Source organism: Fringilla coelebs, assembly GCF_963513975.1.
Source record: "Fringilla coelebs genome assembly, chromosome: 1".
In the NCBI taxonomy this organism is placed as follows: domain Eukaryota; kingdom Metazoa; phylum Chordata; class Aves; order Passeriformes; family Fringillidae; genus Fringilla; species Fringilla coelebs.
Window position 1 is genome coordinate 136747168 of NC_140028.1, and position 27844 is coordinate 136775011.

Consider the following 27844-nt stretch of genomic DNA (forward strand, 5'->3'; position numbering starts at 1 on the left):
TGAGTAGCACACTATTTGATATTTAATGCAGGTATTTATATCTGCTATTAGGTAGTTGAAGACAGCAGAGAAGACAGAACCAAACTTTTCTTCTTATACACAGAAGGCACACAACAAAGAACAAGAGACAAACCTATTATTCCATTCATAAATATGACTGAAGATAGTCACAGTGTTAATTCCCAAGAGTTTAATTTTCAAAGTACACCACATTCCAGTTTTGCATACTTGAGCATTGAAATTTTAGAAAGAACTCAGTTGAACCAAAAATGTGGGAAATCCATATAAACATAAAGATGTGCAAAAAGGTCATGAAAAGAAATAGCATGAAGTCTTACCTAGTGCATTTGCTTGCAACAGTAACTGTGGGTTTGAAACTTAATTATTGTTATTGTATTCAGTATTTTTGAAGATACCTAGTAGCTATTCAAACTGAATGTTCTGTTAACTGCTAAGAACGGGCAGTGAATTATTTCAGGAGGGGAACAATATACAGAAATCAATCTGGTCTTTTTATAGGAGCTGTACTGATACAAGTAGAATTAGGTTTTCTTTTGTTTTTTTTAATATTCATTCGAAACCAATTGGTATGGCTGTAGGATTAAGTACAAAAAGCTCTGATGTAAATGAGATGGAAGAAGAAAATCTTAATCCTTCAAGAGAAAACAAAAAAAATTAGAAACAGAGAAGGAACCTCAGATGCCTACAAAATACTGTGTGCAGCTGAACACTAGAGGACAGAAGGCACAAAAGTTGTGCTACGAAACTTTACTGTTTTGAACAGACCTCTGCCAGAAAAGTTGTTTCCTTTTTACTGGGTAACTCTTAGCAGGTTCTCTGCAAAATTCCTACAGAATACCAGTACTTCTACTGCAGATAAAAAAATCCATGGGGGCATCAACGTTTAGTTAATACAGACGTGCAACATCTGAGAGCTGGCCAGGTAGCTGAGCAGCCACATAGACACACATTCCCACTAGAAAAGTAGCTCTCCAATGGTCCCTGCAGTTGGTAAGTACCATAAGGCAGCAGCAGACCAGCTGTACACTCACCCACAGGAAACAGAGCACTGAAATTGCTCTCACACCAAAGAAGCTGGAACAGCACTCACAGAAGGATGGATGGATGGATGGATGGATGGATGGATGGATGGATGGATGGATGGATGGATGGATGGATGGATATCCCTCCCTACCGGGCTCTCACTTAAGGGCTTGACTTTACACTCCCAGTGCTCTGCCTGCTGTTCTGCATGAACATCAAGCCCCATGCAAGTAAAGCCACTCAGAAAACTATGCACATTGGCTCACTCTTTTGACTTAATGTGTAACACTGCTCACTGGTAGTCTCAGTATGTGACTAAAATGGTACTGTATGAAGTGTTCTGTATCTGGCAGTATAGTCATAAACTGTAGCACCCCATTGGGAACACAGTACTTAAAATTAATAGAGAAAACCAACCTGCTGGGTGTTCTGGGATAAGCCATAAGGTTTTTCCTCCCACTTCTGCCAAGACTTGACAAGACCTCTGTTAAGTGCATCCCACCAGCCTCAGTACAACAGCTCCCCATTGGGAAGAATATGGCTGTCAGCTGGGGTTTTTCCAAATTAAGTCTTGCAAACAGTCTGCAGAGCTTGTACAACAGTTAAGAGAGCCAGGCATTTAACCAATCTGCCAGCAGAGAGCTAAAGCACACTGTGTGCTCAGTAGAATTCGTGCACAGTAAAGGGGTAATTTCATACTGGTTTTGCACTGAACAATTTGTTGAGACAGCAGCAAAGAGAGGCTCTAACCTGCCAAATGATTTCCTGCTGATATTCAGACAGATTTAAAGTTCTGCATTAACAGCCAACAGCAAAGAGTCTCAAGATGAAGTCAGTGAATGAACCATCAAAAATGTCATTTACAAACACTGCACTTCAACAGAGCAAATGAGTTAGAACTAATGCTAAAGAGATTTGCAGACACTTTGCAAATACAGACACCTAGCCATGTGGCAGCTGAGTACAGGCCTTTTCTGCAGAACATTTGCCTTCTTTAAAGACTGAAACACTGCAGTACAGACTTGAGACTACTTGGAACACAAAATGAACTTGGTATTTTAAACATGATCATCTGAAAATATTCAGTTACTTGATTCTGAGAAAATCATCCAAATGAATGAATGTGTTAGTCTCCTTTGGCTCACACAGAATTAGTGCTAATTTTTTTTTTACAAACTCTCTCTGCTCAAGGGGTGTTTGCATAGACAAAGAATTGAGAGTAATTGCCTACATTCAGTTCTACCTCCGTTACTAATATTTGTTTCATATGACTGACAATTTTTCCCAGCAATCTAAAAATGACAGTACAAAAATAGCCACTTCCAACATTTTCCTAGTTGGCAAGATTCTAGAATTTGAATTGACTTTACATAAATGAGTCTTTACTACACTAAAGTTAAGCTCTATTTCTAGAATCCAGGAAACAATGTGATGCAATTAATTGCTGAAGTTTATTATTATTGGAAAGTTTTATCCAAAAATCTTTAGAGAATATATTTCGTTTTGATTGCATGCATATGAAGAGATCTTTCATCTTGGAAACTAGCTGCCCTGCTTTATTGATGTTCAGTGAAACTCAGACACAAAATTACCTGTAAATTAGTATACTCTGAATAAAGGAAAGAAAAATACCTAGCAGCTCTGCTTGTAGGAATTCCAAGATGGTGCATGGCCTCACTACATAAAAACTCGCGAACAGAAGAACGAAGCACAGCTCTCCCATCACCATTCCTACAGAGAACACAGAAATAAGGAATACATCATAAAATCAAAGTAAATTTCAAAAAGAAAACATTCTGTTTCAGAGTACACAGAGTAACTGCAACTTACCTGGAGTATGGGGTCTTTCCTGACCCTTTTAGCTGCAGTTCCCACCTCTCACCAAGCCTGCAAAATTACCATTGGCATTTCTAACAACAGACCTCAGGTTAACCATGAATCAGCTAAACTGAACACAGAGTTCAATAAGACAGTTTTAAAAAAAGTCACACCTGTTTGTATATACTCCAATCAAGTGGGCTCTTCCATCCCCCAGCTGACCTGCCCAGTTACCAAACTGACAAAAATGAAAATCAAATTATTGTCCTCTATCATTTATAGAAGTTATACTTGAAACAATACAGATTAAATCTAGGTCCTCACAAAAGACACATTTGCTCACCTTAAAATGTTGAACCCTAAAGCTGTACTTCCATACTCACTCCAAAAATGAGTCAGAAAACCACAGTAACTCCAGTAATCCTCTTTTTATTTTTTACCTTCCGGCTACAACGTAGAGCTACAGACCTGTCTTTTTTGTATAATGAGCCTTTAAATCCACGTGGCTTGTTTTGGTTTTTTAATTGGAAATTACAAATCAAATTCTAGCATTCTTCTCCATGAATAATCACACCCATTTCAATGAAACTTGAACATTAGTAATCATGGTGTTGCAGTGAGGCACTGTCCTTCTCCACTCCTCTGAGCTATTAGTATTAGATACTAATAGTTGGCCAGGCTGCTGGGGTGCTAAGCAGATTCAGCAGCTAATGAAAGTTAAAAACATAATTTGCTTCAGGCATAAACAAAAGCAGAGCAAGTAAACAGGATACTGTGGAAGGATATGATAGCTCTTTTCCACCTGCAGCCCAACATGAGAACAAGCCTGCAATCAAACTGTTAGTAAGTGTTCCTCTACTCACAGACATTCACTCATGTACTCACAGGTATTATCCAGGTGTAATTCACAAGGAAAGACCTACAGAATTCCACCTGGAAGAATGAGTGCCATACTTACCTGGTGACCCCCATACCTATGGGCCAGTGGAACAGACCCAAATATCACTTTCCCACCACTGACGAACTCCAGAAAATCAGATGATCCTTTGACAGATATGTCAAGATCCAAAATATTTTCAAGAACTTCCTGGAGAAAAAAATAATACTTGAACATGATCAAATTATTAGTGGTAATGAACATGTTTTCTCTACAGATTTCACCATTAAAAGACATCTCACAATATGTTTTAAATGTTCTGTTTGTTTGAAGTATTTATTGAGAAGATGTTTCAAGATAAATAGCATATGAATAGTACATGTATTAATAATTTCTACTAATTAGAGAGGAATAAAAAAACAATAGCCAACCTTTGAAACAGCTACAAGACGAACTCTAGATTTAAAAGGTGTAGGATAGACAACTGAAAAAATGCAATTTCTCACATTACGGACATAATTTTCTTGGATCACATCAAGTGGAAAAGGATCTGTAAACATGAAACAGACAACAAATGCCATATAAAACAAAATTAATCATATTATTCCTAATATGTTTCCTCTTAAATTCAGTCAAAATGCTTTAAAAACAATTAAAACTTGTAATATTACACCTTTAGCAATGTATATTAAGCCTTCATGAAAAGCAAGCCCAAATAAATTTAGGATTTTATTGTTTGGAATTTCTAAAAGGACTGAGTTAAAGTTCTGCAGTTAAAGAATCTACCAGGACATTCTAGTTTTAAAATCTAAACCGTATCTAAGAATAGATTTAATAGACTGGAACAGTCTCAGTGCAGTTTGGTGTTGCACTCAGAGACACCCTAAAAGATATCTGCAGGAGACGGAGAAGTTCAGCTTTTCCCACAGCTGAACAGTGCAGTGCAACAAATTTAAGTCACGGTGAACCAGTAGCTGCTGTGTACAGTCCATATGCAGCAATGATCACCATGCAACCCAAGAAAACAGATGAATCTTTTCTGAGTAATGTAAACAGTGAATGAATGGGTGAGAAGATGTAGCTCCTGCTGTAGCATACATGTGTACACAGAAGTTGTGTTTCACTCTTCCTTCAGACCTACTCTGTGCCCTTTTCCATGGTAACAGAGGACAAATATTGTTTTAAACCAGTGTGGTTTACCATCTTTATGGACTTTTGCTTGCAACAATCTTACAATTCCACATTAATTATAAAATCTCAGTACCTCATAGTCACTGTTTCGTAAAAATTTTAAGTTAGTTAGCATCTTTGGAGCCTTGCTGCTAGCCATGTTTCTCACTACCTCTAATGACAGATCCTGTTATAGCCAGCTGCCACAAGATCACTGACGATTATTTCTTAATGCTCACAAGTAATTGTACCACCTGATGAAATCAGGTCTGTAATGTTATCATATCAATTAGCACAATGATTACAAGCAGTTTTGTATGCCCCAGAGCTAGAATGCTTTGTGTACTTCCAGAGATGTGTCAGGTTATCAACTCTGCACTAACGCATCATTGGGATTCAGGAGGGGGGGGGCAGGAAAAAAAGCGCCATTTATGACCAATCAATTTTAAATCTATACTTGACTGTGTATATCAGGTCTTCACTTAGTTACCGCTTCAGGAGCTGCTACAACTCAACAAGCAAAAGCAGCGGCAGGGCAGGCCGTACCTAGGAGGCTGTCGGAGGACAGGGCCCAGGCGCAGAGCTCCGCCGCCCGGTGCCGCGGGCACTGACCCGGCCGGGGGCGGGAGGCGTTCGGGGCCGGGCAGAACCCGCGGGAGCCGCACAGCGCGGCCACACAGCCCCAGGCCAGGCAGGCGGGCAGCCAGGACCGCCACCACATGTCCCCCGACCTCGCCTTCCAGAGTCCCTCACGAACCCGGCCCGAGGTCTCCCGCCCCCAAAGAGGGCGTTGGGGCGCCCGCCCGGCACCGGGCCGGAGGGCGGTGGCTGCGCGGGGCTTCCGCGTCCGGGTCGCGGCTGTGCCGGGAGGCGGTGCCGGCGCGGCGGGGCTGGGGGACACCATGGCCTTGCGGTGGTGGTGGAGGAGCGGCGCCTGGTGCCGCCGGGCGCCGCCGCTCGGCTCCGTGCCGAGCCCCGGCCCCCGCGTCCCGCCGGCCCCCAGCGCGGCGGTGAGTGCGGCGGCGCCGGGCGGGCGCGGAATGAATGGGGCGGGGGGCGCCGGGCCGGGCGGGCACCCGCGGCCGCCGCTCCTTCGGCGTTCCGCAGCCTCCGCCCGGGAAGGGCCGCGGCCCGGGGGCGGCTCCCTGCCGGGGGTCCTTGCGGGGGGCTGGAGCGCGCTCGGTGCAAGGTTAAATTCCGGATTAGGGGTTTTCAGCGCTGGTCAATGTGTGAGCCTCTCTGAGCCGGCCCTAGGTGGGAGCAGGGAAGTGGTTCTCGTTATGTGAGATTTTGATGGCGTTTGTGTGTGTAAGCGTTGGGAGCGGTAATGGGGGCAGTTCACTCACTGCCTTGGTTTGGAGCTTCTTCACAAGGCCAGGCTGCTGTTCCGAGCCGCGCTGGGGTGCTCTGCCTGTGCTGACCCGGGACAGGGAAGGTGCTCTGGGGAACGTGTCCAGCATCCCGCACCAGCCGCTGTTCCAGGGTCGAGCAGCAGTGTAAAGGAGGGAGTCTGTGTGTGCCCGCGCTGGAGGAAGAGATCAGCTATTTTTAGCAATAGAACGCGGTGAGAGGTCCGAGAGAGCGACTTGGGAATGCCTCAGCCATAGGGCCGGACACTGAAGTCAGACAGCAGTGGGTTGCAAGTCTGTGATAAGTTTGAGCTCCTCGCCTTCCTTTGTCTCCTTGCATGGCCTTGTGTAAGCACGGCGGATGGAGGAGTGCCCTTGAGCCATGACAGTGCTTTCGTTTGTCACCCTCTGTCCAAGGGAGGCTTTACTTTAATCCAGGTCTGAGGAGACGCTGAGGCAGGAGGAGCAGGTCTCCTTGAGCGTTTCTGTGTGAGTTTTTCCAGAGGCAGGTTGGTGAACACGTGGATTGCAGTGATTTTAGGTTGGCTCAGCCCAGCATTGGGCAGGGCTCGGTACTTCCTGGCAGCACTCCCAGGAGCAGAGTAAAAGCTGTACTTCCTTCCTCAGCCCGTATCTGCTGGAATCGTGTACCTGGGACTGTGCCTTCCTTCCCCCATGGTCCTGGGCTCTGTCTGCAGGGAGGGATCCTTGGAGGGATTGCTAGATTTGGAAGTCAGGTTTTGGACATTTAGCAGGGAAGATGGGCAGGTGTAAATTATAAACAGCAGGCAGAATTGAAATTGCTTCGGGGAAAGCAGGGACATGATTTTCTGTTAGTGTACTAAAACGGCTCGTCCTTTCCTCTGTGCCTTGACTGGTGCAGTCCAGGTTTATCTGCCAGGCTGGGAACGTTTGAAAATTGCACCTTGCTCAAGTGCAAAAACAAGGTTTTATTGGAGCAGCTTTGGTAATTTAAGTGATAAGCTTCCTGGGCTTGGCCTGCGAGGGGAGAAAGTCCAAGGCTCTGGAGCAGAAGAGTCAGTTCAGTGTGCCTGGTGAAGTGTGCACTCGTGTCTCACGTGGTGTGGAAGGGGTTATGAGACTCCCTTTGCTGCTGGGTTGTTAAAATGGAGAAATAGAGCAATGGTGATGGGTACATTTCTTTTGTAGTCAAATGTTTTCTGGCAGTTTAAAGTTCTGATAAACTGTCCCTGGTTTTATTTTATGCAGATGTGTCACATTACCCAAAGAAGTTCAACTTTCTCGTTTCCAAAAATATGTAGTATATTTTGGCGGTAAGTTGGAGATTCACATTGTTGTGTAGTGGGTAAGGACACAGTTATTGGGTGAACTGGGTAGTTACACCTCTGAGCTGTAAACTTTGAAAATAAGGTTATTTACTCCAGTGTAGACACTGCTGTAATGCTGAGTCTGAATCTCAGTCGGCTATCCTGGAGAGTAACAGGCAAAGCAAGAATGTTGCAAGAAAATACATATGGTTCACTTTGGAAAAGGAAACATTAGAAGAAGAAACTTCAAATCCAGGAAACAATCTCCCAAGCTTAATGCATCCAGGTCGAGCTTTCACCCTTTTCTGATGAACTTTCCTAGCATCATCACGCTACCTGGAAGTATTGATTTAAATTATTATGTAGCTGGGTATACAAAGGAAGAAATATCAAATCTAAGTCAGGAATATTTTTTCAGGAGTTTACCTGAGAGGGAAGAAAGTAACAGAATAGTTGGGTTTCCAGAAGTGAAGGCTCTATCTCTGAATGTAGGCTACACTATCCATAGTGTATTCAAAAGGTATAGATTGAGAGCAAGGTGGTGTTCTGTGTCTCAGATCTGGGATCTGTTAAGTGTGTGTGTTTGCCAAATGCACTTTGCCAGGTCCCAGAGTTTTATGATCATCAGTGCACAGCTTTTCTGTCCTTGCACCTTACTGTCTATCTGAAAAAGAGTGTTCTTCATATATTTTAGCCATTTGGTTAAATGTGGTGTGAGGGAAGAGGGAGAGAAAGAAACCCTTTCAGATGTTTCTGTATGGAGAATCAGGGGAGCTTGACTTCTAACAAGACTACTCTTGAAAAACACTGTCACCAGGTTTCATCATACAAGTACATCCCACTGGTGCAGCTGCAGTAAGACAATTAGTGATGAAAAATACCAAGACCCTTTTCAACTTGGTAGAAAAGACTTGAAAAATCTCTATGAAGATATTAAAAAGGTAAGGGATTTTGGTGACTGTCTTGGGATGTCATGATGATTGTTTTTAATAGCAGCCATCAGCTTGGATATTTATTGAAATATATTTACTTATGGATATTTATTGAAGTAATGTTATTTATGTTTACGAACTGCTGTCTGAAACTTAAACTGAAGGCAAATGGAGCATTTCTCATATGTTGTAGAACCAGAATGCAATTTTTTCTTCTGATTTGCAGTACTGGAATGCATCATTTACATTGCAGATTGCTTATAGTAATTTTAAAAATAACTTGAGCTTACACTGGGCGGAATGAATGCAAGCAATAACCTTATACATGCATACTTTTTTACTTACACTAAACAGACTGACTTTGTGACTTCTATGCTGAAAAGCTCTTGTCCTTTTTATAGGAATTGCTGGTCTCTGCAGCAGAGCTTAAGGAAATGTGTGATTATTACTTTGATGGGAAGGGAAAGGCCTTTCGACCAATGATCGTGGTGCTAATGGCTCGGGCTTGCAACATTCACCATAATAATTCCAAGTGAGTTGGTCACTTTCAGATACACACATCATGCTTGAAAGTTATCATTCTTGTGTTTCTGAAAAATACTTTATGAAAATAAAATGCTCCTCGGTAAAACCTGAATGTAAGTTCCATCTTGAAGCTGTATATTTGTAGTTGTCAGTGCAAAAGGAACTGCTGGGTTTATTGCAGATTTCTGTGTGTTAAATTGGTGGACTGTACTGCACTTGTAAGCAGGGTGGATAAATAATGTGGCTGAATTACTATATTTGTAAAGCTTTTAGTCAATTCTTGCATAAATGCTTTATTAGAACTTTTTCTACTCTTTGAAACTATGTAAACTTCATTAAGTATTATCATTTGTAACCACTTCTGTTCCTATTAAACTCTAGTCACAGGTAAGAAGTTTTCTGTGAGAGGAGACCTTCATAGATTTTTTTTTTAGTAATTATGCAGAAAACCTATTAAAGAGGTGGTATTATTATATTCAAAGCTGTGAGATTTTGAAAACAGTAAGGGGTTTTTTTTCCCACCCTCTAGTAGCAAGTTTCTACACTTTATGTAAGTTTCTAAGCTAATTAGTCTGGTGTAATCCTTATGATCTCCAAGTTACTTGAAAGCAGTTTTAACTGAACAGAAGATCATGCTTGGCCTGTATTCTCTATCACTCCCAAGTCTGGCTTGCTGCAAATGCTTCACTCCACACGTTCCTGTCAACTGCTATGTTTGCATTTTGAGGAAAGATGTTGGCTGGAGTGTTCTCCAGTTGCCTTCCAGCTATGCTTCCAGTCTCGCCTTGTATAGAATTTCAAGTAGATAATCTTTGGTTCCTTTCCAGAAGTGTTTCTAGACTAATTTGTCGGTCTTAAGGGATTTCTCTGAGCTCTTGCACCGTTTTCTCTCTGTAGGACTAGTTTAATGCCTTGTTGGACTTGATTGCTACCTCAGAGCGTGGCATGTATTTTGTTGCATGGATAGCACCTCCCCCTGTAGCCCCTTCTATGTGAATATAATTATGAAGGAGAAGGCAAAACCGAGCTGGCAGCGTCCTCTCCTCTGTGTGCTGGCAGTGTCCTTTCCTCTGTGTGCCAGTTCCCCTTGCTTTAGGAAAACTCATCCAGGATTAATGAACTTGGCTTCAGCCAGATTCTGTTGTCAGTTCAGGACTGCTTCTTGTCATCGACTCTGAGATAGCGAAAGGAGCAATATTGGTTGTGAAAATCCTCAGGGATACCTTTTGCCACTGACTGGCTTAATATTTTCATGGGTGATCTTGACATGAAAAACAGGAGTGTGAGGATGGCACTTTTTGTTGGAAGAGTCATTCTTGATGATCATCCATCTGTGGTGAAGTGTAAGGAAGCACAGTAAACCAAAATTTTCTGCTTGAGCTTGTAGGGTCTCAGGTGTCCCATTAGGGCATAACTCCAGTGTGGTTTGCAACCACCTTTGTTATGAAAAACCTCAAAGATAGCCTAGCATGCATCAGCCATCCAGTTCAGCTGCAGGAGTGTATATCACACTTCCTGAAATCATCAGTGTGCCTGATCCTTGTGCTCAAAATAAGTTAAGTCCAGATGGCTTCAGGGGTGGATAGGTGGATGGCTTCAGGATTGCAAGGATAATCATGAAGATTGAAGACTTGTGGTCTACAAATTCATCAGGAGCAGAGTGAAAGAGCTACTTAAGACAAAGCATTATGTTTCTAAGAGAATGGAAATCTAGGATAAGACTTTTAACAACAGGGACAGTGAGTTTTTGGAGCATCTTTGGAATCAAAATGATGGTAAAAATAGTTTTATCTCATTCTAGTGTGTAGCATGAAAAGCTTATGAACAAAATCATGTGTGCAGTACTGAGAAGGCTGAAACTGATGTCATACAGTGTGGGGGTTGAACAGTGAATCAAAGAGAGGTAGCAGTAGAAAGCCTCAATTTGCCTGTATGCCCAAAGTGTATTTGCTGTCTTTTGACATATGTATATGCTCATGGACATATTCTCATCCACATGTTATGCTGTCTCAAAACTGTCAGGACCAGTTTTGAGACCTGCCTCATGCCAGTAAGAAAGTGCCACATATGCTTGGGGCAAGTGCTTGCTTTGCTGTAGCCAGCCCTCAGCATAAGTCCTCTGATTTCTAGATGCCTGTGTCATCTGGCAGTGTTTGTACATCTGTTGTGGTTCTAATCAGCACCTCCAAAATATGTTCAGTGTTTAAAAAGCCTCCTCAATAATCTGAACGTTCCTAGTACAAACCAGGCTGAGTCACCCTCTTTGTCATGTTGCTTTTAGAATGAAATTCTGAGTGGCAAGGGCAGAAGTGTTTCAGCAAAGGGGTGGGATAAAATCTCGGGGTATTTACCTTCCTGTTCTGTGCCCTGTGCCAATTTTTCCAAGCCTGTGATTGTAATTAAATATCCCATATGTTGACACAAGTCTTCGCTGTACTGCTTGTTGGTTGGTGCATGGTGACCAATGCTTTTGAGGGTTGGTAGGGCCATGCAAAAGGAATTTACATTTGTTCTGTGGATACTTAGTTCCTGTGAGCTGATAAAGTTTTATGTTTATTTTCTTCTCTTTTGCTTTTAAGCTGCTTGAAGCAGGCTGTCTTACATCTGCTTTGGGTGTATATATACTTCAGTTCACATTGATACTATGATTGATTCATTATTGTTCTTTCTTAAAGCAACATTGTCTCCAGGTGGCAAATTGTTCTTCCAACATTTTTATGTTTGTGAGGAAAATTGTGTATGTGGAGAAGTAATACTGCATATTTTTAACTCTGCTACTCTTCTGCAAACCTGGGGGGGAAATGCTTGCCTTACATTCTGCTTCTCCCAGTGTTTTTTTAAGATGTTTTTCCACTTTCAATTTGTCATTTCCCTTGAAGCATTTTATCATTCTTTTCCTCAGTTAATACTGATTCTTCTCCCAGGCTTGTTTTTCTTTGTTGAGGCTTTGGTTCCCACATGTGTAATTGAAGAGACTGACCACAGTTCTGTAGGTTTGTAGGGTGAGCCAATATCCTGTACTGTTCATCCCCAGAATTTTTTTTTTTTTTACTTTTGCCTCTGGGGTTTGTATTGCTGATGTTCAGTTTCTGCTTCATCTTGCCTTCCATTCTCAACTGTAATATAACTTGCTGGACCCAGCATGCTTTTGCCTGCTTTTTTATTTTCTTTTCTTCTTTTCTGCAACTTTTGTATAAAAGGTAACGCTTTTCCTTATTTGGCTGTTGAAATAACAATTTAGGAAGGCTACAGGTCCTGATCTTACAAGGCAGTCCCAAGGGACCTCTTTGTCTTGTTCTCCACACTAGCTGAGATTTCTCAGGAGAATGGAATGGCCAGGTGGCTCTGCTTGCAGGTTAGGTGACACTGATCATTTATGTTTAGGTTTGAATGAGGTGAGGTATTTGCTATACCCTCAGCAGGTTAACTGTTTTTCTAGAGTGAGGTCACTGTATTGTAGTCACAATAAGGAAAATGACAGTTGTGTAAAGAATTATCTGAATTACTACCATAGAGGTAAGTGACTGAAGTATGTTGTTTCTTTGCTCTTGAAGTTTTAAGTGTCCTAAGTCCTACCCTGAATCTTTAAGTCCCTTGGGCAGTGGCTTTTTGCTTATTGATAACAACTTTGCTTTGTGTGAGAGTAAGAATTGTTGTAAATAGTTTAAGTTGCGGTCATGCAAACCCTCAATTTCACACATCCACTGCCTGGATTTCTTCACATGCCTGTATGAAGAACTTCACAGAATTATCACTTAGCCTGACAGCACCTAGTGTTTCTGTGTTCTCTAAAGTGTTTGCAAATGAGAGCTTTTATTTCTTTTCCTACAACCAAAAAGAGAGAGGCAATAAGAGAGGGCCAAAGAAATACAACGATAATAGGTAAAACGGCGAGCACAAAAGTTTGGGGGGGAGGGGGGGAAGAGAAGGGAAATAAATTTATCAGACTAGGGTGAGAAACAAATAAAATGACATGGCTAAACTCGATGGAATATTTCCTACAGATAGAGCCTGCCAACAACCTTAGTTCCCTTTTGTTTCACTCCTCCAAACCGTTGTTGTCAAAAGCCTGTGGTGCCAGCTGCTGTGCAGTTTTCTCTGGTGTTAGCACATGCAGTCTCTGTGCTTCCCCTAGTTTGCAGTGCCCTTCTGTGTCACAGACTGTTTCTGAGATGGTTGCTTCTTTCAGCCCCAGGGCCTTAGCAGGGGAATGATGCTTGAAGGACTGCGGCCCTAGCACAACAATGTTGCAAGTTCTTATGCTCATTTCCTGTCCTTAAAATGGCAATATTTACTTAGTGGCAAACACATTGCCTCCAAGCTTTTTGTTGGAGAGTGTAAATACTGGTTTGTGTGGTTTTGAGTTCACCCCTAACTGTTGTTGCGTAGTTTTGGTTGTTTGTTTTGTGTTTGTTTTGGTTTTGGACAGGGACATTTGGAGGGAGACATTTCGGGTTTCTTAACCTGTATGGTCAGCCTTGGCTTGTTCAGTGTTCATGAAATAAGTTCTGAAATGGAAAACATCTCAGGGTACAGCACATCTATAAAGCCTTATCACTGAATCAAGCAGGGGGTCCCACTGAAGAACAGAACATGATAAGTTGTATAAAATATCTGTAAATATACATCATCTCAGGGTGTCTTTACTTTGAGAATGACCTAAAAATGGCATCTTTCCACTTACTGGATTTGCTATTATCCATTGAGTTACTGCCACTTTTTGCTTTTGTTTTGCAGGAGAAGCTGAATGAAAAATGGCAGGGGATGAGAAGGATCCTGGGGTTTGTGTCTTTTCCCCTAAAAGTAGGCATGCTCTGATCTAGAATTAGTCTCACAAGATGCACGTAGGAAACTATTGCAGAACATTTTTTGCCAGCAGTGGGTAGAACCTTGCTTGAGACTTTGTGGAAACAGTAGTTTTAAAACCCCTTCAGATTAAATTGTCACATTTGATACAACATTCTGGAGACCATGAACATTCCTATGCCATTTTTAGTCATTGTCAGAGATAAGATAGAGTATAATGCAGAACTTTTCAGAACCTGCTTTTGAAATAACTGGTTTTGTGCTGTCTTCATACTACTGAAATATTTCAGTGTGTCAGTGAGTGTTGCCATTTACTGCTGCTTCCCAGCAGGAAGTCCAGTCTGCTGACATAATTAATGAAAAAGGGAATCCTCAAAAGGAGAACAGTGCATGAAAGAGGCTGGAGACCTTCACAGTTTTTTGAAGGTAAGTTTTCTCCTATTTAGTAAGAGTAATTTGTTTTAGAAAACTATTTACACTGAACTAGTATTTGATTAAGTCACTAGTCCACATTAAGACTTGCCTCCAAACAACCATGAAGGTTTCCAGCTCTTATCTTCTGTTGTGTAAAAGCCATATTTTCACCGCCTATGAGCTACCCATTCATCCTGCTATTGTTCAGGATGTAGAACTCCCACTGACAGCAGTGCAAAATTCTGTATAGAGGTAGGTGTCAGAATGCAGTGTTATGTCAGCAGACTGCAATATGTTCTTTCATTTTGTGATTAATCACTACATTTTAAAGGACATAGGCAGTGCAGGAAAGCTTTAAATTACCTTAGTTGTGGTGAAATTATCTTCTGTTTCAGTTCTCTTTCTGTTCTCCTGTAAAATAGTATGATTTTCTCTGTTGTCTGTATACCAGAAGTATACAGACAGTTATTTATATATCTGAAGTAGTTTCTTTCTTGTGTTGTGGGTTTGGGGTTTTTTGTGTTATTGATTTGTGTGGGGGATATTTTGAATGTCCATGTGGAGGACTTGTTACACCTGTGAGGCAAGGCTGACTGGGATAGCCATTTCTGGGATCCTGCATGTAACCCATGATGAGAACAGAAAAATACCACAGAGGACAGTGGAAGCTGGATACTAAGGGAGATAGTCCTTTGTGTGAGCTAGGTTGGCTCTTTTATGTGCTTTTTGCCACTTTTGTTCTCTAGATAATTGCTTCTGTGTTCTTCCCTTACCTTCTTTTCACCTAGTTTAACAAAAAAAAAAAGTAGTCTGAACTACTGAGAGTTGAATCATCAGTGTTAGATCTTCCCAAAACACTTCCAATAAGTGTTAGGTAGTTGGTGTTTACAGTCCTGAAGTGGTTGCAGTAGAATTCTAGTTAATTCCTCAGGCTTCTGAAGAACCTCTGGGGTTTTAAGGTAATCAGATAACATAAAGGATAAGATCTATGAGTTATGTCTTTAGAATGCAGGTTTCTGTTCCTTCTGATCTCTCCAGCTTGCTGCTTAGAGTTATCCAGCTGTAGAGAGTTTGTGATGCCACGATTATAGGTAGAGCAACAGAGATAAGGAAAACTTAAAACTCATCTACAGAGCTACCTGTCATTCTTTTCTCTGCTGTTTTCCAGATGTCAGTCTTGGAGCCAAGCATCCTTGATGCCGTGCTATTTATTGCAGTCCGGATTTAGAGGGATTCAAGTCAGTAACACAGGAGTTTTGCAGTACTGTTAATGCAGCAATGTAGAAATAGTCCTCATGAGGATGGACTCATCCCTCTGCACTTACTGTACTAATGTGATCTTACTTTCTCTTGTCTTCCTAATTCCAGGTTTGAAAGAAGGGGGTCAGACCAGGAAAAAGCTGTGACAGCTGTTTTCAGAGGAGCATTTTGTTTTGTTTTGTTTTTAATAGAGATTTTGTAGTATATTGCAGCATATATAATTGATTTAATTATTTGACAGTTCTTGTTTTTTTATTTTAGGGAGGTGCAAGCAAGCCAACGCTCTGTGGCCATAATTGCTGAGATGATCCATACAGCCAGTCTAGTTCATGATGATGTCATTGATGATGCAAATTCTCGCAGAGGAAAAAGGACACTTAATCAAATCTGGGGAGAGAGGAAAGTGAGTTTGCTAATACGTGCAAGGCTTGCCTTTGAATTTCAGCAGAGCACAAGTACCTAGAGCTTTGTAAAGTTACTATGGCTAGGTCTTGGCATATGTCAGAAAACATATGAAGAGGTGTGCACAGTTTATGGGTGAGACAAATGTGTTTTCCTTTTCTTAACCGTTGGAAGCATTAGATAATGAATGGTTGAAGTGTGATAGTGTTGCACCTGTCCATCCTCCAGAAGAGATGACTGAGAGGGGCCCTTGTCATAAGTGTCTGAAAGCAGTGTCACAAAGATGGATCCAGGCTCTTCTCAGCTAACAGGACAAGAGGCAGAGGACAAAAACTTATGTACAGGAAGTTCCACCTGAATGAGAACAGATTGCCCAGAGAGGCTTTGGGGTCTCCCTCACTGGAGAGATTCAAGAATCATCTGGATGCAATCCTGTGCCATGTGTTCTGGGATGACCCTGCTTGAGCAGGGAGGTTGGACCAGATGACTCTGGCCTCTTCCAACCTGGCCCATTCTGTGATTATTAGTGATTTTAGATTCCCTGTGCCATTCCCTGCAGTGCTGTTGAAATACTTTAAACTTGTACCTCATCCTGAATGCTGATTCAGCGGTGAACACAAAAATGCTTTCAGTCAGCAGGAAATTTTTTTTGAAATTGGTGTTTACTTCACAGAACATAATAAGAAAGGTCTTCACCAGAAATGCAGGGAAGGAACTTGGGGCAGTTCAGAGTTCACATGGCGTAGCAGCCACAAGAGAATGGTGAAATAGAGAGCTAATGTTCAAAAAAACTTCATAAGCAAACACATACTGCATACAGGAGAAACAGTGCTTATACAGAAAAATATAACCAGTACCATGATAGGGACTCAAAAATTACTCAGATTTCAGTATTTGGTTATGTGTTTTTTTGCTCTTAAAATAAGATATTCGTGCTTATGTAGGAAAGTTTCATAATGTGAGTAGATCTGACAAGTAAAGGGAATTGCACAGTCTGTAGTAACACAGGAAAAGACTTAAGGGATCACCTTTTTGTTGTTATTGTCAGGCTGTTCTAGCTGGCGACTTCATCCTCTCAGCTGCTTCTGTAGCTTTAGCACGAATTGGAAATACCACTATCATCTCTGTTCTAACTCAGGTGATTGAAGATCTGGTGCGTGGTAAGGTTTTTTCCTGTTTTTATCTTCCAATTTGCTTACCTAAGCAGTAAACCCACAAATAAAACCTCCCTTCTGTGCAACTTTTTAGGTGAATTCCTCCAGCTGGGTTCCAAGGAAAATGAGAATGAGAGATTTGCTCACTACCTCGAGAAGACTTTTAAGAAGACGGCGAGTCTGATAGCAAACAGTTGTAAAGCAGTATGTACGTCTGTCTCTTCTGAAGTTAACATACCATACTGTAAGCTTCACAGCTAAACTAGTATTGCTGTTTGCTCTGGATACCCTCCCAGGCAAAACCTTGAAATGGTATTCTGCCAGAATGTGAATAGGTTTGAGATTGTGAATTTTATCACAGTTCAGCTGTGTAGTCTCCAATATTGGTTTTCACTTTTCCTTTGCGTTTTTTATTTATACACAGATCTATTGTTACTCTCAATTGAATCAAAATGAAGTTCAAATAATCATAACAATGGCAATCTTCAATTGATGAAATTCTGGAACTTTGAGACAGTGGTTTTAGACTCAGTTGATCATTTTTTAGCCTATAATTTGATTTTAAGACTTCTTTGACATCTGGCCCTACTCATTGGTGCTGAGTGAGACCTTGAGTGGTAACAGTGGGAGGAAACAATTATGATAGCATCAGAGAGTAAGCTGTGTTGGAAGGGGCTCGTCAGGATCATCAAGTCCAACTCCTGTCCCTGCATAGGACACCCCAAGAGTCACACCATGTGCTGAGAGCACTGTCCAAACACTTCTTGAACTCTGCCAGGTTTGGTGCTGTGACCACTCCCCTGGGGAGCCTTTTCCAGTGCCCAGACACCCTCTGGGTGAAAACATTTTCCTGGTATCTACCTCACATTGTAAAAAACCAGAAGCATGTACTTGATTTGTGTTGGGGTTTTAATTACCAATTACTTTATCCAACCCTGTCACTCAATTCTCTTCCTTGATTACAAAAAGCTCCAATTCAAGATTATGTTCTTACACAAAAGTAGATGTTCAGTTTTAGTGCAGAAAATAGAAGTGAGTAATAATCTCATCACAAAAGAGAGTTTTGTTTATTCTTTTTAGTGGAAGGCAGTATAGCTAATGGATTCTATAGCAAGCAGGAATTCTTAAAGAATTAGAGTAAAAATCTGTGCTAGTGTTAATCATCTTCCTTTGTTCTTAGAAACTGCTGCATTTGTGCAACAGACAGCAGTTGAAAATTGCTTGTATCAAAATGATCACGTAGAATGAGACACATGGGTTTTGGGGGTGGGAAAATACCTTTTATTCTAGTTGGAGGAAAGAAATTAAATCTTCTGGATTGCTCATATTAATGGCAATATGACCCTGACAATTTTCTTCTGCAAATCTTGTTTTATATCAGTAGGCACCTGGACTAGTGAAGAGCATCACATTATTCTGCTACTCCAGAAAAAACATACACAAGTTTTAATATTCATTTTGACAGTCTGCCTAAAAGAATCTTTGCAGATGAAAGATGGAAGAAAACACATTCCCACTGGGTGGATTCTCCCTACAAATGTGCTAATTTAAGCTTTTTCCTTTTCATGACTTGCAAGAGTTAAAGATTTAAGCACTTCCCTCAAGACTGAGGCTGTGATGCTGTGACCAGCAGGTCAAGGGGGTGTTTGGCTGCTTTTATTCTAGTGGCTGGTCTGAGTTGTTCCATTGCTGAACTGCTGGAATTTTATATGCTGTAAAATTTGTGTTAGAAAGGAAAACCAAGAGGAAAGGTCTCTTCATGGCAAATCCTTATTGCTGCACATAGTACCAATGAGTTGAATTTGTATGTTTCCCTCAGTTTCTTTCTGCATGGATTAGGAGAGCTCTGTTGATAGCAGTTAAAAGGGATTTTTTGGGGGGTGGGGGGAGAATTTGGGGGTTTTTTTGTTGCATGTGGATGTTGAGATATTTTTGTTTAGACGGCTTTGGCTACTGAAGAAATGGAATCAGAAGGGAGTTCTGTTTTCTGTAGCAAAAGGGATAAGCAGGATCATCAGTTCTTTCTTGAAAGGAAATTCAGTTAGGGAATCGAGTATTCTTATCTTGTTTTCAGGGACAAAACTAAGAGGAGAGACTATGGGTTTTAGAAGCAGTTCTGTTCTTGTTAATGATAGGAAAAACCTAATTAGTTGCTGTGATTGAATAAATAGTATCAAATTGAATAAAAAGTATCAATTGGAAAGAAGATGTCAAACAGGTTCAGGTAGCACCTTAGAATTTCATGGTGCCATGCTTTAGAAATGGAAGAGGAGAGTATTCCTGCAAAACTGTCTAAATAAGACCTACACTGTAACTGATACATTCTGTACCACCAAAGCTTTACTGCATTTAAATCAAAATTCTTTAAGTTAGGACTTAGGGAGAGAACAGTCTGTTCAAGATGTTAAGAGCCATCCCAGTCTCCAGTTTATCTCTACAACAGTTCTGCATGGGGGAATGTTACCAAAATTTCAATTAAAGTGTATTGTAAAAGGAGGCAGTGGCAGATGGCCCAGAGTCATTGAAACCTTAGTTACTGCAAGGCATTTTTCAGAGAAGTATGAGGTGACTTTAGTTCAAGAATTCAGAGACAATAAAGCTAGAGTGGAATTTCTGTTTAGTCATCAGGCCAGCTGGAGACAGCAAAATAACCTGAGCAGGTTTTCTGTCTTTTTTAAACCCTGCTGTAATGTGAATTCCTGAGCCTCATAAAGCTATTTCTATTTTGCATGGTATACTTTCAGATGATGGATTACATCCTGCTTGCTTTGAGTGTAAGGGTGCACTAGAGATTCTTGATTTCCATATTAGGAGGAAGCTAGGAGGAAGGTTGTGCCTCCTTGTGTCAGGCAGGGCTGTGGAAGGGACTGAAGAAACCAATAGTCTAAAGCTCTGGATCTTCCTGTGAGTTCCTGGTGTGTGCACAGGGCTCCATCAGAAAACTCTACCAGCATGTGGAACTGCTGCCTAGGAAAATAAGACCTCTGACTGTGAAGTAGACTCTCCTTTGAGCAGGTGACTTTCAGAGTTTCCTTCCAACCTAAACTATTCTGTGATTCTCCTGGAAAGAGGAACAGTGCTCCTTTCTGGAAAAACAGAGGTGGATGAGCCAGGAATGAGAAGGCAGGAACCTGACTGCTTCTGGAGATGGGCATGGAGGAGAACAGCTGGAAAAGGGGAACATTTTAGAGCCTTTTCCTTTCTGAGTCCACAAATCTAGCACTACAAGAACAAACATCTCTTGTAGTGTTTATTCAAACAAATTCTGGCCCAGCAGCAGGTTTCCTCTCTGACCTACCGAGCACTGGTGGAGATGTGCAAATGCTTTCAACTCCACCTGCCATATTGTCACATATTAAATATCAGAGCAGGATGTATCTACCCAGAGCTGATAATGTATTTTATGGATGTGAAATTCAGCAAAGAGGCAAAATTGGTTTATAGTTTCTTATATAACATAACAGAAACAATTTTTTTAATTGCAAAAAGTGTGTTTGAAATAACACCAAGGAGATTGTCCTGCTTTGCTGAATTCAGAGAAGAGAATTCAAAGAACTCTTCTAAAGAATTTGTTTCACTTGGTATAAGAAAGGATTTTTCATTATGATTTAGTGGAGGACAGGCCTGAATTCTTGCAAGATTAAATTTGTCATGAGCCAGTCATACCTATTTGGGGAGCTTTAGGCTGTTTTCAAAGGGGGAGTTTTATCATTTAAACACACATCACTGTATTGACTTAGTTATCCTGATTTGTATGTGTAAATGTGGGTGTTATCCCAGAACATTATCCCAGTACAGTTCCAGTTAAACTCTGTGTGGGAGTGAGAGGCTGCCTGGCTGCAGTGTCCAGCTGGGGGCAACAATCCACTAGAGCGGTTTGAGAAATTGCATCCTGAAGGAACTCCCTGACACACACAACCCAATTGCAGGCTTATTATGTGGTCATGGTCAGAGGGTTGCTCACTTGAGGATGACTGACAAAACAAATCTCCTGAATTTTAAAATTTTTTTTGTCACTTTTTGGTCTACGAACAAGAATTGACCTTTCAGGTTAAATGAGGAAGTTCTTTTCTTTACACAGCACTTCCTCCCACCCTCTGCCAGCTACTGCCCACTCTGACCCTTTGCTGTTAAGCAGGATTTTGTCACTGAATTCTGTATTTTTATCCTCCACATGGAGGAGGTAGGTAAGGATTTCATTGGAAGAGGGCAGATGCAGCCCCCCTGCCATGCTGGTATTATGTGATTTATATTACAGAAGCAACCAAAAATTTGCATGGTACAGCAGTAGATGTTAGGTCTTTGGGCAAATATTGCTATTTAGGAGACAAACATCAAAAGGAGGATAAAAAGGCAAAATGTTCTACTTTGATAGACCCTAGCAATATCTATTTAAATATCTCATATTTGCAGTTCACTCTGTTTAATAGCCTTCAGGATCTTGTGGGATTATTAGAGATAAGTAGCATTATTTTCCTGGTATACTCTCCTCTTTTAAATAAAAATGGAGAATGTGTGATGCTGTTAATTTCTCAGTCATCCAGATTCCTCTGGGGTTTAGTTATTATCCACAGATGCAGGTTATGACTGGGAAGTGTTCTGATGCTAAGATATGAAGTGCACTGCTGCATGAAATAATTTCTCATTTTGTGCAAGTTGCATCACATTTATTAGGATATAATGTTTTTTCTTATTTTCATCTTCATGTTCACCTTCAAAGCTACTTCTGGACTTGCTTTTAGTTTGGGGTTGGTTTTGGGATTGGAGGGGTTTTTTATGATCCTACCTTACACAGTCTTAATGAGGAATACATATACATACATACATACACACACATAGTTATTTTTTTATATTGTGTTTTCCTAGCATATATTTTTAGTCTTAAGTAAAATGTATCTTCACTCCTTGCATTGGTGACAGCAGATTTGGAATGCCTACAATAAACCAGAGTGGATTTTTGTCCCCTGTTCTAATTGGTTTATTGAAGGTTGAAATAAATCTGAGTATTTAACCAACCTCATTTTGCAAAATGTATAATCGGTACATAAATGCAAAAAGCATAAATGCCCTTACTTTGAGGCAAGATATTAATTCTCAAATCTTAGTTAATGTCCTGTATTTTAGTTTTGTGGAGTTTATTCAGCAAAATTTCTGTCTCTCAAGTAGTTGATTGTACATTTGAGTAAAATGTTTTGTTTATCTCAGTTTAGTGATACCTTTGTGAGCTTGGTGTGCTTTCTTCATTTGCTGTCTTTTCTTTGCCACTAATTATCCCTCAGTAGCTTTGCCTGCAGGCTAATCAAGTCATCTTCCTGAGCAAGTCACATACAGTTAACATCACCTTAAAAATAATCATAAGTATGTCAACTGCCCCTACTGCACCAGGTCCAACACATCCAGCTTTGTGATCTTTTATGATAATGTCCATTTATCTGCTATCTGACCTCCAATTATCCCCTGGCTGATTTAGGTATGTAATTAGCTTAATTTCCCCATCACTGGACTGGATACGACTACTACCCTGCATGTGAAGTGCATCCACATTTCTTCTCTCTTTATCCTTGCATTGTAATTTCTAAGCCTGATAAATATTTAATGAAGCTAATCTCTTTGCAGATGTGAATGCAGTTTTAATACTGCACTGCTGTTCAGCCTTGTTTTCTAGTAAGCTTGGCCAGTTGTGTGTCTCCATGAGCTGAGATAAGCCAGAATGTGCCTGAGTCGGCTTTTTTTTGCCTTTCCCAGATCCCTCCAGCCTGTGCTGGCTGTGTCACACCTATGGTTGGGGGCTAAAAGTGCTAACTTTTAGCTAACTAAAGCTTTCTATTTACTTGGGCTTTTTGGTTTTTTTTCAGGTTTCAATTCTAGGCTGCCCCGATCCCAAAGTTCATGAGATTGCATACCAGTATGGAAAAAACGTTGGCATAGCTTTTCAGGTAGTGTTTTTGTTGAACTAAATGGAATCTAAGATCTAAACTTCTCCAAAGTGCTTTCGAAGTCAAAGTGGGCTGTCTTAATGCTTCCTACAAATCTTATCTTTAACAAGGATCATTCTGTATTTAGCTCTAATACTTGAAAAACAAATTTTAAATAATCTGTATGTTTATTTTTATAGTTGATAGATGATGTGCTGGATTTTACATCATGTGCTGACCATCTGGGGAAACCAACAGCAGCAGATCTCAAGCTTGGATTAGCCACAGGCCCTGTCTTATTTGCTTGTCGACAGGTAAGTCAGCAGGAAGCTGTTTGCTCAAAATGAAAAGTGTAAACTACTCCTCACAGGACCAGCTAAAACACATCAAATCTCTAGTGATGAGAATGGCCTGGGCACATGTGACAAATCAGTGGGTTCAGTGTCAGATGGATTCTGTGCACATTCAAGATATGAGAAACACTTTCCTGCACAACTCTACTTCCTGTTAGGCTCTTGTAGGTATTCAGAGAGTTTTAGCACATTTTGTGTAGGTTATTCCTAAGTAGCTTCTTGCTTGTGTTTTCTCCTGAGACATCTTCTTCCCAGCCTTGACTGTGTATGTAGGCTTTTTTTGCCTTGTTCTGGACTTTGTATCCATCTGGGGCCAAGAATTGAAATCCCTGCCTTGCCTTTAGGTGGGTACCTTTATTTATTGGATTTGATTTTTTCATCTCTTTTTCCTCAAGTATTATCCATTTACAAACATGAGTAGGTTTCTTGTCTGAAGGTTGGGTAAGAGAAGAGGAGGAGTCATAAATAAAACAAGCTTAAAATTGGTCAAGATTCTCAGTGCCTTAAAAATTATTTGGGGGAGCAAAATGAAAACAGAAGTGTGAGCAGCATGAAAAAAAACATTAAAATTGGTGCTAATCCATAAACAGGAAAGAAACTGGTTTAATTCCTTGCTCCAGTATCTTGTTCACCAGAAGAAAGCAGATTTGGGACTTAAAAAGCAGTTCTTCCTACCAGGCTTCACAGTGTGATATGAAAGCTGGCACAATTAGTTCCAGCAGAGCTCTCATCTATGCTCTCTCAGTGGAATTGCTTAGAGCTTAACATGGGAAAAGTTCTAAATCATTTAAAAAACCCAACAACTTTGACATTTACTTCCCCTTCTAAAAGAGCCTGTTGTGGGGGGAGGTGGAGCATACACATCTGTTTGCTTCCTTATCCTTTGGGCATTTCCAAGGATCTGTATCTCAGAACAGACAGGAGCACAGAGTATCGGCCAACTGACAAAGTCAATGAATGCATATTGAGAACAACCTTCTCTGTGTCCTCACTGTCTCCCCATACTCATCTGGGGGATTCACAAGCATATTCTTGAATCATTATTTCAGAACTGTGTCATCAGCAATTGGAGCTGTCCAAAGAACAGGGAGACACTCAGGTAGAGAGGGAGGATGGAGTTGTAAAACTGTTTTTGTGTGTGCTAAAGCCAAGTGCAGAAGGAAACCAGGCATGTTGCAAATACCCAATTTTGGCAGAGAATGGGTGACATTGACTGTCTTGTGGGTGTTAAATATTCCAATTTGGACTTCATCTATCTTTTAATTAGCTGTACAAGATAAATTAGTTCATAATATAGAAATAAAAGAAATGTCACTCCTATTGTAAAATCTTGTTCTTCGTAGGCCACTTTTTCCTCATTTATATATTTGATAGATGGGAAGTGTACATTTTTGCATTGAAATATAACTTAACCATCTTTTAAAGTTTCCTGCATTAACCAGGCTTCTTTGCTGCAAATGTCTTGCTCTTTTCAAGAAACTGGAACGACAGCACTGCAGACTTAACTGATATATAAACAAAGCATGAGTGCTAAAAAATGTGGAGCTTCAACCGACACTTGTGATGCTACTAAAAGATATTTCATATATTTGTGTCTGAGAAAAAAACTCATGAGCCAGGACTTCAAGACAGTCCCAAGTGTAATTATTAATTTTAGGCTGTCTTTTCAGATTAGTATTGCTGCTATCCTTTCATGTTGCTGGTACTCTTCCAATTGTCTTCCTGACAAACATTCGTTAGTTTTTAATGTGCTCTGGATCTTCAGTGGCAGATGCCTTTTCTTCCTATCCTCTCCCCTCCTTCTGAAATACACCTTTGTGCATTAGAATATTAAGGAGAAAAAAATGTTTACTTTGATATAGTACCTATTTATTCAGTATTTAAAGTTAGCTCACTCATTAAAAAAAAAACCACCCCATTTGTTTTTTAAGGAAATAGACTAGTGTATGCTAATTCTAAAGCTCCTCTTAAACAAGTACAGCTGAAGAATGAAAGTTTATTTTTATTATAAGCATTCCTGTTAAATGCTGATGTGCTGCCCACTAAATATGCAGAATTGCTAATAACAGCTCTGCCTTACAAGTTTGGGGATTTTCATGTCCTTTAGTGCTTAAATATAAAAAGTGATCCCATATACACCCTATATAATTGTAAATATGAATAATGTGAAAACTGATTGCATGAACACTGCAATTAAGTTGTCGTTACCTGGGAAGGAAGCTAGGATCTAGAAAAAGCCATGACTTTCTTCTTTTAGATAAAGTATGAGTCATCACTGAACTTCTGAATGCATCTCCAAGACTGTGTATGAGTAATAGGAGACTGTCACAGCACTGATGGGTGCTACATGTTTGTACCTGAACGAGGTTGTAAAGCTGCAGTTGCAGGACCAAAGGTGTGCAAGAAAAGCAGATCATTGTTTACAAGGATATAGCAATAAAATCATCTTTGTTTGGCTGTAATCCTTTCAGGCAAGATGAACAAACTGCTCTTTCCTTAAAAAGAATTCTTTTGTGGAGTAGCTGCCTTAAGTTGTAGCCTTATTTAATTAAGCACTAGGTTTTTCTGTTTCTAGGCTGTCTGAAGAAAGAGGCTGCATATTTACCTAAGTGATGTGATTTTTCTCAAAACAACTGACCTGAGTTACCTGCTTGATTTGTAGGGAATTGAGCATGCATTGCTAACTACAAATACTATGTGACTGAAAACAAAATACTTTAGACTTGGCATTTTTCTCTTACTAAAAAAAAAAATCTGTGTATATAAAATACCAGCACAATGAAAAATGTAAGAGAATGTTACAGCTAGTGTTACCATGAGGGGATTTTACAAGTTGAACTGTACAACACTGTAACAACCAACATCCCACGTTCTTTTGTATGTGTCGGGGCAGAGGCGCTTCTTCTAGGAGTGCCAACACCAACCATCATCTGTGATGGAGTATCTGATGCAGATAATACACCAGGCAGTAGCCACATCAGTAGTTACCACACTGGAACATCTGCTTAACCTGATAAAAGGGCAGGTGCTGACTTCTGCTACCAACTGGCAATAGCCAGCAGAGGCAGAGCGAGGTTTCAGTTTTAAATGCTTGGGCTATAACGTAGTCCTGTGCAGACTGCAGGTACAAAGCTAAAGCTATACTGTAGCAACAACAGCGACAGGGGAAGAGGGCTGCACTTTGGTGGTGTTCTGACCTGAGCATGGCAGGCAGCTACATGGAAAACAATTCAAAAGCAAGTACAAACCCTTCTCCCTTTGTGCTTAGTTTCCAGAAATGAATGCTATGATAATGAGGAGATTCAGTAAGCCAGGAGATGTTGAACGTGCATGGAAGTATGTGTTGCAGGTAAGACTGATATCAAATATTTCTGCTCTCCCTGCTGCTCAGTCTGAAATTCATTGCCTCTCAAGTAAAACAGCAAGGCTGCATTGGTGAATACCTGCTGTGTAGCATGCAATGTGCAATGCCAAGTAAGAACTCCTCAGCTCTCCTACTGGCACAGTGTTTTAGCAGAAATGCTAGGTACTGAAGAATTCTTTTCTTCTTTTTCTCCTCCAACAGCATAAAATCCACATAATAAGTAAAAAGCTCATGCAGGAACTAAGTTCCTTCAGCTGAGGCATAGCTGTATTCAACAGCTGGTATAAATGGCATGTAATTTCCAGTCAGTCTTTTAACAGCAGTGCACACCCTCTACCAATTTAAATGACTCTGGTCTAAAAAGACTGAGTAATGGTCTGTGCAAAATTATTACCTATTTTTCAGAATAGCATGGGTATTTTGTACATCTCGATTTAGGGCAGGAGGGGAAGGGATAAACCATTAGTTTCTACTTTGTTATTAATACCAGCACTGTTTTGTAATGGATGAGTTGCTGTTTTAGCACGGATGAGTTTTAGTACTTGGACAGTTTGGGGCAGGTAGGTGGGCTTCCTCTTCCTTTCCCCATCAGAATATAATGTATGAGGGTACTTACAGACCTTAGAACTTCCCCCTGTGACTGGAAGAGGCAGAAGGCAGCAGGAGGCTGATCAGGTCCCCGTTTGCTCTCTCTGTCTCCTTCCCTCAGAGTGATGGTGTGCAGCAGACGACCTACCTCGCCCAGCGCTATTGCCACGCGGCCACGCGCGAGATCCGCAAGCTGCGGCCATCCCCCGAGAGAGAGGCCCTGGTGCACCTGACAGAAATGGTTCTCATGCGAGACAAGTGAGAGAACTCCTTCCACTCCTTCTGGCAGCTACTTTACCAGACTGTGCCTACATTATTTCAAAAGTTGTTTGCTTCCAACACAAGCTACCAAAAATTATTTTTTTAAAAAAAAACCTCCTTTTTTTTTTTTTTGGAAGTTCTACTTTCTTTTTTTTAAACAAAAGCTTAAAGTGTTTTACTGCAGGAAGCCATGCAATTCAGAGCAAATCAAACTGTGCTGTACAATTGTTTTAGTGGGGGCTATTGATTGTGGGGGATGGGGAAGATGTTTACATGTTGATGCACAAAGGCCACAATGAGAATAAATATAAATCAGTGTATGA

General features: G+C 40.7%; 2 protein-coding genes across 2 annotated transcripts in view; one reads left to right on the forward strand and one right to left on the reverse strand.

Moving 5' to 3' along the window:
- Positions 1–5630, reverse strand: part of LOC311166928 (protein adenylyltransferase SelO-like) — a gene marked incomplete at its 5' end in the record, with an annotated part of 19820 nt that extends 14190 nt beyond the window's left edge. The window contains 6 exon segments of the mRNA XM_084227194.1: positions 2677–2775; positions 2875–2931; positions 3036–3100; positions 3821–3949; positions 4171–4289; positions 5456–5630. Of these exon segments, the coding sequence (XP_084083320.1) occupies positions 2677–2775; positions 2875–2931; positions 3036–3100; positions 3821–3949; positions 4171–4289; positions 5456–5630 (644 nt within the window).
- PDSS1 (decaprenyl diphosphate synthase subunit 1) lies at positions 5629–27809 on the forward strand (the record flags this gene model as incomplete). Its single annotated transcript, XM_084227181.1, has 11 exons — positions 5629–5919; positions 7489–7553; positions 8365–8488; positions 8881–9011; positions 15746–15887; positions 16935–17046; positions 17135–17244; positions 22896–22976; positions 23156–23269; positions 26577–26657; positions 27382–27809. 11 exons carry the CDS (start codon positions 5629–5631, stop codon positions 27520–27522), a joined length of 1392 nt encoding a protein of 463 aa, XP_084083307.1. The 3' UTR covers positions 27523–27809.
- Between the last annotated feature and the right edge of the window lie 35 nt (positions 27810–27844).